Here is a 12529-nt window from a genome sequence, read left to right as displayed (position 1 = left end):
AAAAGCTGTACACTTTCATTCCAAAATGCCACCGCCAGCTCGTGGTTATAAAACAAAGTGTAGCCTACACTTTCATTCCAATATGACAGGGGTACGTATGACTGCATATATGTACAGTTGTGCTCATAAGTTTACATACCCTGGCAGAATTTGTGAAATATTGTTTTTTTTTAAATATGACTCACTGAACAACAACCATCATTAATTTCTTTATGGTTATGTTTTGTTTAATTATTATGCTTTTCTGAAATGCTTGACCGTTTAATTTGAATCCCATTAAAATAAAATTAAATGTGCTTCGCCTGGTCCTTCATGTTTTCTTTAAAGAATTGTACCCATCTTACAAATTCTGCCTGGGTAATCAAATATATGAGCACAACTGTGTGTTTTCTAATTTAATAAATAAAAGTAGGGCTCTTAATTTCAAAATAAGAGCAAGTAAATTAAAAAAAGGATTACATGCTCAAGTAAAGTGCTAAACTTCAGAATAATTATTTGAAAAAACAAACAAAAACAAAAAAGATACTTCTTGTTTTGATCATATGGGTAGAAGCAAAATCAGGCATTGTAAAAATGCATAATACATAGGTAGAAGGGTTTTCCAGAATTTTAAGGTCAACTTTGGGGGTGCGTATTATACATGGGTGCGCATTATACACGATAAATTACGGTAGTCATTCATGTGGGCCCAGGCTTCAAGAGTAAAGACTGACAGTAATCATACATGGAGACTACATATTTTTATGGTATTTTTAAAAAATGGAGTCTGTTCTCACAAATATTTAGTAGAACAAAATGTGGTGGAATTAGTCATCATGCTATAGATTATGCTGATTTCAATTTAGAATTTAAATACTTCACTCTAATAGCATAAACTGTTTAACATGTCATTTTACTACAATTTGTCTCTATGACTGCTTAAACTTATCAAAACTACGCATACAACATAAATCCATTGCTGTGAAAACAAATCCAATGCTACCAATGCTTACAATGCTAGAAAGAAAAAAAACACCTAAAAAATGCGACAGTTTTCATTGGACAGCGAGGATATGTAAACAACACATTGTTATACAATACAATGTATTTTGTTGATCTCCTAAATTCTTCAGACCATGTTGGGGGTGGTGGTAATGAACAATGACTGCAAACTTTTAATAAGTTAGGTTACACTCCAGCACCCTTGTGTACATCGTGACAGTATACAGGACAAATTGTAGAGAAACTGGATAGATTATTTTCAGTGTGACTCATCAGTGCAGATCAATACAAAGGAGACACAAATAATGTCAGCACTGTGTATCAAGTAGCTATTAATCAACGAGCGAAAACACACATAAGGACAAAAAAGTCTAAAGGCACATTAATGATCTGCTCACCACTTGTTCCTGAACAACAGTTAATCAACATCTTAGTATTTGATTTGATTGCTACGTGCTAAATGCGATTGATAGATATATAAGCTAAACAAGCTCACAATGCATATTAAGTATTGTGATCACTAAATCACTTTAAGAATGACTCTATTTTCTCCTTGAACGGCCTCGACCTCTACTGCACAACTGAGCAAAGAGCAGTATATGACATTTGAAGCTGTAATAACTACCTCCATCTCGCTATACATTCGGCGGGCTAAAGGCTACTGTGGTGGCTTCAAGTTGGATGTTTGGTTGGCTGAATCGGTTCAGACATTGTAATACAGAGGTGTCTCAGAATGAAGGTCTCACACCCTGTGGCAGAATTTTCCTTTTCAGATACGGTTTCATGACATAACATCTTGAAAGACCTCCCAACACCCATGAACTCTTCTTTCCAATCTCCATTCAATTCAAACGAAGCATCAGTTCAGGCGGCTCTTGTGCATTTCGTATCAGATTAATTTAGACGAACACCCCCCTGCAGTGAGCTTAGTAATGCTCTCCATGGACTTCCTTTTCCCTGTCCTTCCCTTCATGCTTCCTCCCACTCAGCAATAGGCACAAGTCTACCGGCTTCCCACACTATTTCATTGATTCATGTCATTATCTCACTCCAGCATCCAAACCATGCCTTTTGTTGTACAGAAATCCCATGTGTTTTAGTGTATGCACAGGGAGCAATTTGATTGATTGTTTTTTTAAGCATTCCGAAGGATTTCAGTGCTGCCAGGGATACAGTTCCAACAAAGTTTGTTATTACTCCTGAAACTGACTCAGATGGGAATCACTAATACATTTTCATGAGATAATTTTGAACTACATTCATTAAACTTAAAAGTCATATTACCATATAGTTTGCATTTTTTGATTGGATCAATCAACTTAAAACACGGTAGTAAGTCAAGTCAATTTTATTTGTGTAGCCCTTAATCGCAATAGTGTCAAAGGGCTTCAGTCCTGCATGTTCTCAATGAGTTATTTCACATTTGAGACAATTTATATTAGAATGATATCACATATATTTAAAATTGGCTAAAAACCAAACAACTGTAATGAAAAACCTTTCTAAAATAAAGCTTTAATTGCCATATGCTTTTATCTCCCTTTAATTAAATCACAAGCCCATATGTATTTACGTCTTCACAAACTCGTCACTTGTCACGTACGTCATCAAACATCACTGCGCTGGTTGTTTCTCGTTAACTCGCTGCTAATATAGCTTTGGTTGTGCTTGAAAGTCGGCGTAAAATATGGTAATTGTGTGAAACACTCCAAGAGAGATAAAATTCATTGGTTTGGTGACGTTTCAGTCGGCGACAATCCCATCCCGAACGCTCTTGTCGTCACTTCAAAGAGTTGTTGTACTCGTTCCTCTCACTCATCCGCGAACAACTTCACTCAGTGCCTCCTGTATGCCAAATGCCAATTTAAAGGGAACTTTTCTTTTTTTTTTGTGGGGGGGGGGGGGGGGGGGGGCGTTTATTTCATTGAGAAATTAATATTTTATTTTCATGTATTCAGGATTATTAAAATTATTATTATATGTAATTGTATTTTTTCATCATATTCATTATGCATTATGTTTGCTCTTATGTACAGCAATTTTAAATAAGAATAAGACTAAGAATAATAAATAAAGCTTCTGTCTTACCATTTTTAGAACCAGGTCGGTAGGATAACGTGGAATTAAATCTTGTGAAGAATAGAGCCCATCTAGCCTGCCTAGCATTTAATCTTTTAGCAGACTTGAGATACTCAAGGTTCTTGTGATCCGTCCATACTAAAAATGGGGTCTGAGCCCCTTCAAGCCAGTGCCTTCACTCCACCAAAGCCACTTTGACAGCCAGGAGTTCACGGTCACCTATGTCGTAATTTCTCTCGGCTGGAGTCAGATTTTTCGAGAGATAAGCACAAGGATGGAATTTACCATCCTTGAGAAATTTCTGGGAGAGCACTGCTCCTATTCCGGCATCAGACACATCAACTTCTACAACACACTGCTGTTTGGGATATGGCAAAGTGAGGATGGGAGCGGAGGTAAAGCTCGATTTAAGTTTCTGAAAAGCTGCCTGACAAAGCGGGTTCCATACGAAAGGTCTGTGTGGCGAGGTAAGATCATGCAAAGGCGAGACTAAAGAACTGAAATTCCTAATGAACTTTCTGTAGAAATTTGCGAACCCTAAGAACCTTTGTACATCCTTGCGTGAAGTGGGAGTTGGCCAATTAGGCACGGCATCAACTTTGCAAGGGTCCATTTTGATTTCACCTGAAGCCAGCACGAACCCCAGAAAAGAAACAGACGCCTTGTGGAACTCATATTTCTCAGCCTTGACATATAGTTCATTCTACAGTAACTGCTGCAACACAGAGCAGACATGAATGATGTGAGTCTCCTCATCTGGGGAGAATATCAAAATATCGTCCAAATATAAAAAACATACACATCCAACATGTCACGCAAGACATCATTGACAAAGTTCAGGAAAACAGCTGGAGCGTTAGTTAGTCCAAAAGGCATTACCAAATACTCATAATGTCCCGTTGGTGTGTTGAATGCTGTTTTCCATTCACCCCCCTCCCTTATCCTGACGAGATGATACGCATTTCTCAAGTCTAGTTTGGTGAAAACCTTGGCTCCCTCCAGGAACTCAAAGGCAGTGGAGATGAGAGGAAGAGAATACCTGTTTTTCACAATTATTTCATTGGGACCCCGGTAATCGATACAGGGTCGCAGGGTCTTGGCTTTCTTCTGCCTGTGATTCTTCCACATACTCCTTCATGGCCTTGTGTTCCGGCCCTGAAAGAGAGAACAACCTCCCCCATGGAGGTGTGGTTCCAGGCAGCAAGTCAACTGCACAGTCATAAGTTCTGTGGGGTGGAAGGGATTTGGCTTTGGACTTGGAAAAAAACTTCTTTAATGTCATGGTAACAGGTGGGCACTGGAGACAAGTCAGGATCAGTGTCAATAAATGCCGATGTATGAATCTCTTGATCTGGAGAGCATAGTTTTACTTTAGGAAGAACCTGAGTAGGGTCTTCCTTAATGATATTTAGACTCACCGCTCCCGTGCCCTTGTTACCGGCACTGGCAGCTTCGACGTGACAGTTGCTCACGGAATGACCCAAATGCCCGCAGTAGAAGCACCGCCCTTCCCTCAGCCGGTGTTGACCTTCCTCAGGGGAGAGACGTAACATGCCCAGTTGCATGGGTTCATCCGTGGTGACGCTAGCCAGTGGATTGAGACTGGCAACAGGGGAACTGCCTTGGTTTGGCTGGTCACCGAGGCTCGTCCTCCAAGTGCGCGGTGATGCATCCTTCCGCCAATCGCCGTCCAGCTCGCGATCCAAAAGCCTTTTGTCGATCTTTATGGTGAGAGCGATGAGAGTGTCCAAGTTCGTGGGACCAAATGATCCTTGATGGCGGGGGATAGTGCTTAAAAAAAATGCATCGAGTAGTGCCCTGTTATTTCACTGACTCTCAGCTGCTAGAATGCAAAACTCAACAGCGTAATCTGACACCCTGCACATGCCTTGTTGTAAGGTGACAAGGGAGCGAGCTGCCTCACGATCTGGTGTGGAACACTGAAAAATTTGTTCCATAGTCTTTACAAAAGAAGCCCAAGAATGACACACGGCAGAATTGTGGCTCCTTTCAGCAGTAGCCCACGGCTGCGCACGACCAGTCAGGTGGGAAATGACAAAAGCGTTCTTTGCCCGCTCGGTGGGGAAGGCAGCTGCAGATATCGATTTTATGCGCTGCATGCTTTGAACTGTGGAGAGATTTCCTTTGTAAAGTTCTATTGAAAAGGCCTTCGAGGATCGCGAATGGGTCATGAATCCTGAGCGTTTGCACGCTCCTCGTCTTCTTCCCGCTATGCTCTGGAGTTGCTAACCAGACAAGCTATATGCCCGTTGTGGTGTTGGGAATTTTATTTTGAGTTTCGCTGTGTAAATAGGAGGTTTGGGAAGTCCCTGGTCCCGTGTTCTATACCGAGAATCCCGTTACACATCAGTCGAACTCTGAGCTAGAGTGCTAGCTCTTTGTGTGTGAAAAAAACAAAAAAACAACAACACGTGGCACCCACAACGGTCGCCATTTTCGCTTTGTGTTAAAATCACAAGCCTCTCATCGAACGCCATTTGGTCATTTAAAGACTCAAGGATTCATAATTCGTCTTCCGTCTTGGAGAGACGTGACGTCATCGTGACGCTGCCACCTTGGTTTCTTCCTTCGTGGCAGGATCCGTAGCATAAGCTCTGGGTTGTCCTCGAGTGCCCCTCATGGACGTTCATCCCATCACACAATTTATGGGTGTGTGACTGGAAAATTGCGCTGACTAGCTCCGGCTTAAGCCGCTAGTTAGCTATTACCGATCGTGTGCTAAGGCACCGCGTTCATCTTGGGTTGTTGCTTTCAAAACAACAAACGTGGGCTTTCATAATAAGCACCGCCGTGTGCTTTTTGTGTGCTGATAAGCTTCCGGTGTGCGCTGCGCGCACCACGCATCCTGGCGTCACCATTTGCCTAGGCAACCGAACAACCCCGAGAGCTTGCCTTAATTCATGATAGTTAGAAAGAGCATTTTAAATTGAAAGCCTCCGTTTTCGCTCATTTTCGAAACGCCGACACCGCGATCGTTCACTGCTATACAGCAACACCGCCAACCTCCGCCAGTAAACGTGCACAACACCTTCTGTCGAATTTAACGAACTTCGGTTTCTCCTTAACTTCGCACCTGCACATTTGTATTATCGTGGACTTTGGTTATTGCGCCTCCATGAAGCGCACTTCACCGCCATTCGTGGCCTCACGGTGCGAAAGGGGGGTCACACAAGACTCCGCCCATGATGCACCATGCACAAAACGGAGGATGGTCCACACACTGAGACCGGACCGCTCAAGCAGGTCCAACCTCCATGACAGCAGCATCCTTGCCACGCCAAGGACTGCACCATGTCCGCCAACGCAGACGCCCGACTGAGACACTGGTGAAACCAAACGCGCTGCTCCGCCACAAACCAAAAACATAACGACCGAAATAACAGGTACCCGCAGTGCCCCCACAGGTGACGCGTGTAGCCTGAGTACCGTCGGGACGTCCACCAAAACCAGCTACGCAGAAACCACATGGTCTTGCAAGACTATCCACCATGCCACCTTCGACAACACTCACATGCTCCAGCATTTAGAAAAATTCGGCGTCACTCAGGCCATTCTCAGCGGAATCCCCAGACGTTCAAAGCATTTTCAAGGGGGCCTACTCATGGCTGCCGCCTCCCTCGGCACATTGTTTAGCATAGGAACCTCCACGGTTAACGCCATCAGCTTAAACACGGTTAAGAAACAAATTGGTGAAGTCCAGACCGAAATTCCTAACATCCGACGCAACATGGAGAGACAAACCGCTAACCTCCAATCATTAGGCGAGACACTGAAGGGCACTATCCTACTCACGGTGTCATCCTGAACCAATCTAGGCAAAGCATAAGTAAACTGCTGTCGGTGGTCCAAACGGATTATGCTCACACACAGATTGTTACCACATTGATGAATGACATGCTACATGAAATCTCTTCGTCCATAGACCACTTAACAATGGGTAGAATCCCTCCGTATTTGGTGCTCCCCTGATCTTAATCGAAAGCATCCTGTCTAAAGCTCTGGCAAGCCCCATTAGCCCTGTCCAAGCCCACTTGGCTTTTTCTCTTGGGAGTTCCAGTGTCCTGTATGTCAACCCTGAGTTCCGAGAAGTAGACTTCCTTGTTACTCTTCCAATTATCTACTCCCGCAACATCTATCGCCTAAAAGACGTAATTAATGTTGGCACCTGCCAAAGAGAAGAAGAAGAAGAATCACCTTTTATTGTCATGAACATGCACACATGCACACGAAATTTGTTCTCTGCATTTTACCCATCACAGTGAACACATACACATGTTAGTGGAACACACTGGAGCAGGGGGCAGCTGAAGCGCCCAGGGAGCATTTCGGGGTATCAGTGTCTTGCTCAAGGACACCACAGCCGTGAGTCCGGGGGATGTTGGTGTATGGTCCAGTCGGGGTCTTGAACCTAGTTCCCCCACAGTGGCAGGCGATGATCTTAACCATTGGGCCATGGGACACATGTGTCCCACTCATGGCGTGTTTTTGTGTTTTTCGTTCGTCTTTGGAGACATTACACGACACACTTACACAAGGGGAGACTTGCTAACCATCAAAGAGGCTACCCCGGACTTTCTTTCATCAACCTTTGCAAATCCGCTCAGTTTTTTCCCTGAGTTACTCACCGGAGCGCCGACCGCGGTCTTTGGCGCATGGAGACGGAGGCGACGACACAGAGGGAAGTGAGCCGGCATCCAGGTGAAACTCCGCAAGAGAGGATACAGATTGGCGTTTCCATCCATCCACCTCGCGAATGTACTCTCCCTACCCAACAAAATGGACGAGCTTCATCTTCTGATAAAGTCCAGTAAAGACTTTGGACGTTCCGCCGCCATGTGCTTTACGGAGACTTCACTTTGTGAGACTGTACCTGATGGCGTTGTCATGCTTCCGGGCTTTCATCTTCACCGAAAAGACTGCATCACGGAGTTAACGGGGAAAACAAAAGGCGGCGGGATATGCTTCTATATCAACGGAAAATGGTGTACGGACGTCACACACTGCAGCCCGCATTTGTACATTGTAGAGATAGGTGGCCATGTGTGTTTGTAAAATTATTGCAGTAGATTTGTACTCCACTGGTAGAGGGCAACTGATCATAATCGCACTAAAGCTGTCCACCCCTCTGATCTGAGCACCAATGTGGGTTTGCTGATGGACTGTATAGTACTGCAGATTAGGGCTCCAGGGTCTTCAAACAAAACAATTACATGCAGCATACAATTGTAATAAGGTACTGCCTCAAAGAATTGTAATTTAAAATGTGCTGTTTCAAGAAGTCCAAATTAATCAACGGGTGATACTTACAGTCCTGACAAAACAATAGATTTTTGTGTTTTTGGATGTGTTTTTTTATTTCTTGGATGAGCTCTGATTGTATGCTCATCTATGGAGCTCAGACACAGTTTGAAGGAAGAGTCGAGGCTTCATTCCTGATAAAAAACAAATGTTGCACAAAATATCCCATCATCCCCATGAGACGTGTGCTGGTGTGTCTGCGTATTGATCTGTGCAGGCTTAATCAGATCAACAGCATCATGAATGTGTAAATGGAATTATAACATTCACGGTCTGATGAGTGGAGTTGATTGTCAATGTGGCACGAGCCTTGATATTTCACACATATGTTTTTATCCCACATAAAGCTTATCTGACAGGAAATTTTGTTTCCTCCCCGTTGAGGTTTGTGTCTGCAACTCCCAGCGATTGTATTTCTTCTTCTGTAAGCAATCTTACCTGCTAATGAGGAGCATAGAGAAAAGGGTCCCCGCAGATACAAATAAACCCATGGCTGCAGAGAAAGTGGAGAGGATGAGTCGTGTCTGGGATCTGGAATAAGAAACACAGCAGGTAATAACATGCAATTTAGCATGATGCAAGACTTGAAAGATTGTATTCTCTTTTAAATTAATACTATTTTCTGCATCTAAAAAATTATGCAAGAAAATGTTTGTGCTTCACAATGGACTTTGAAAATCCCACAGCTATTTAACAAAAATAAAAATAAATAAATATTCAAATGTGGTCCCTGATGGTGTGGTGGTACATTCGCCTTACTTTGGTGCAGGCAGCGTGTGTTCAGTTCCCAATCAGTGACAGTGTGAATGTGAGTGCGAATGGTTGACCGTGTCTATATGTGCCCTGTGACTGACTGGCAACCAGTTCAAGGTATAGTCCGCCTTTCGCCCGAAGTCAGCTGGGATATGCTCCAGCGCCCCGTGACCCTGAACAGGATAACCAGTGTTGAGAATGGCTGGATGGATGAAATTCAGATGCCAAGCATTCCAGATAATCTTGCTGATTGTTCACAAATCTCCTCAAATATACAGTAGTTTAGCTCATATGAAAACAGGGAAGAGCCCCTGTCTGTCTGATGACCTCAAAAGACCCTTTGTCTTCATGGCTGTACCTTATACAGCAGTGAAATGCAATGGTGACATGCCTCTGGGATATTCCTTATACAGCATAATGACTTCTCTCTGTGAAGAGATGTGTGGCTAAAAGGAACCAAAGCAAAAAGGAGCATTGCAGTTTCCGCCAAAGTGGCTTCCTAGAACTCGAAGAAGAAAGCAATCAAAAAACTTTGAGACTTTTACCTTCAGTACTGGGACTGACTCCTGCCCAGAAGGCAAAGAAGGCTAACGAAATATTGACACATACTCTAGTACTTAATGTTGAATGCAAATTTATGGCAATCGCAGGTTCCATCTACTGCAGACAAGTAGGCATTCACACTCACATTCCGACCAAAAACAATTTAGAGTCTTCAATGAACAATACATGTATGTTTTTGGTATGTGGGAAGATACTAGAGGACCCAGCGAAAACCCACGCACGCACGGGGAGACCATGCAAACTCCACACAGGAAGGCATTGGAAACCCAGTCTTCAGAACTGCGAGGTGGATGTGCCAACCACTTTACACTGTGCCGCCCTGTTGATACTCACTCTGTCCATCCATCCAACCATTAATCCATTTTCTCTACCACTTATCCTCATTAGGGTTACAGGTGTGCTGGAGCCTATCCCAGCTGTCTTTGGGCGAGAGGCAGGCTACACCCTTGACTTGACACCAGGTATACTCACTGATGTTGAAAATGATTGAGAAATCATTAACATGAACACTATTTACATCGATGAATATCACTAATTATGACTAATAACATACAATTAAAAGACAATTCAAGGACATTTGTTATTTATGAAGTGCCCGTCTAAGATTACTCCATACCCCAAAAAGTACCTCAGTGGTCAGTGACCCGTGCCCTGCCCTAAGATCACATTAGAAAGAAGAAGAAAAAAAGTTGGGAAGAAAAACCTTTGCGAGATAAAGCAAAACATTAGCAAGATCTGGCAATACAATGGAGGTAATATAATTTGGAATTGAATCACACTTATTTGGGGAAAAAATACGCCTCTGGTTTAAACTGCCCTTCATGCACACGATGCCACCCTACTGAAAAAAGAAGAATACGTGTTATTCAACATAAACATCATCACAGGTTTCATTTTTTGGGAGAGTAGTAGTGTTTTGACATTAAATAACAGTGGGTAACTTATTTTTACAATGTTGACTATGAAGAATTTTAAACTGTTAAAAATGATTTTTGTTCAGTTATCAAAGAGATTATGTTGGTGACAGTTTTACCCAGGAAAGGAAATTACTATCTGTGGAAGAAAGACTTTTGAAATGTTTGGAAAGGTTCCACTTTGTTCGCAGCCCCCTGCATCAATGCACTGGAAAAAAAATAAATGAAAAGTTGATTCCTTTCACACCACAAATAGCAGGTAGACTGTGGTTAAAATAAAGCTTCAGTTTGCCTGAAAAGTGCCATAATATTCTATGACTTTTAACTACTAGTGTGAAGGAACTGTCATGACCGTGAGAATATTATATTTCCTTACGTCAATAAAAGCCCAAATTATTCACAAAAACACAATCTCCTGAATATTCTCTTTCTATCTGTTATTAAGAACATTTAAAATATTTATTCCAAGCTTTTCAGGTCAGCTTTTGTTCAACAAAAAAAAATGTATCGGGACAGAATTTTCAAAGTTCAATACTTTTTGAAACTATTGCTAGATTTCCCTTCCCTTCTGAAATCTCTTGTACAAAATGGTATGATTATGTATGGCTGACTTAACTTCACAATACTTTTAACACCGCATTTATAATCATCATATTAAAGATATGCATACAATTCGGGATAAAAATGATACGCTTATCAGTTATCATTTGTCATTATTTATGTATTTCACATACAGTGTAGGTTATTGTATTCAGTTCCAGTATAAAGACATACTGTAAATAATTGATCTGTGATCTATAATGTGGGTTCGCCATTCAGCAAGATAAGGATTTAGGGGGTGTGGAAACTTAATTTAGCTTTTAAAAAAGTATTAAAAATAATTATGTTGCTTTGTTTGTTATTTAGTTTGCATTTACCTTCTTTATCTTGAAATGAGAGGATTACTTTTCTAGGGGTTCGAGGGGCTCATCAACATACAGGTATACAGATTTCAAATGGTTTGGAACCGCTGATATAAGTCTGCTTTTCTGTGTGGTGTGGAACAGAAATACACGACAGTGTCCAAATTGAGTTTCATAAACATTATCAGTATCATAAATTGAAACAAGTAACAATAGGATAAGAAGTGCATGTTTACAATAAAGTGATATGGATCCATTCAACTGACTGTCCAATGCTGTTTTGCTGTTGAATCCTTTTGCTCTTATATTTCAGCTTGTATTGAGGTGCTTGACCAACCGACAGTGAGCTTCCCCTGAGTTCTATCGCATAGGCTGCGCAAATGAATCTGATGCAGCACAATACCGCACACTGTAAATAGTCAAATAGTGCAGGAGAGAGGGACATTTGCCTTTGAAAAAAACTTTACAAGTAATCACACATGGTTTTCAAATCAATATTTGTTTCGTAGGGAAACACATAATTAATTACCAGCCACTTTGACTCAAGGATGAGGAGTGTACAAATCTATGTTTGTTCTATTTTCACACCAGAGTGCACCATGGAAGAGTTAATTACAGCGCAATTAATAATGTCTTTTGTTTTTAATAACCACAATGGAATCCATAGAAAGCTGTATTTGATAGTAAAGACTATGGAAAATAACAGAAAGCCCCTGACCAGAATAATAATTTATTCATCCATTTTCTATACTGCCGCTGGAGCCTATACTAGTTGACTCTTGGCGAGAGGGGGGGTATACCCTGGACTGGTCGCCAGCCAATCGCATCGCACGTATAGACAAACAACCACTCACACTCATATTCATGCCTACGGATAACTTGGAGTCTTCAACTAACCTAACAACCAAGTTTTTGGAACGTATGAGACATCTGGAGTAACCAGAGACAATCAGTGTAAGCACGGGGAGAACATGCACTCAAAAAAGGCCAGAGCTGAGACATATTAAACACGTCAAA

General features: G+C 42.0%; 1 protein-coding gene across 2 annotated transcripts in view; it reads right to left on the bottom strand.

The window, feature by feature from the left end:
• Positions 1-12529, bottom strand: part of LOC133409564 (gamma-aminobutyric acid receptor subunit pi) — a 45423-nt gene that overhangs the window by 30480 nt on the left and 2414 nt on the right. Inside the window, exon 2 of one of the 2 annotated variants that reach the window (XM_061689734.1) lies at positions 8818-8910. In XM_061689734.1, coding sequence (XP_061545718.1) covers positions 8818-8870 — 53 coding nt within the window. In that variant the 5' untranslated portion in view covers positions 8871-8910. Of the gene's footprint in view, positions 1-8817; positions 9031-12529 lie in introns of those variants that run through there. The other variant, XM_061689735.1, reaches the window with a different exon arrangement.

This window comes from Phycodurus eques, chromosome 11, assembly GCF_024500275.1.
Source record: "Phycodurus eques isolate BA_2022a chromosome 11, UOR_Pequ_1.1, whole genome shotgun sequence".
NCBI lineage: Eukaryota > Metazoa > Chordata > Actinopteri > Syngnathiformes > Syngnathidae > Phycodurus > Phycodurus eques.
Note: the sequence above shows the minus strand (reverse complement) of the source record. Positions and strands in the feature narration are given on the sequence as shown.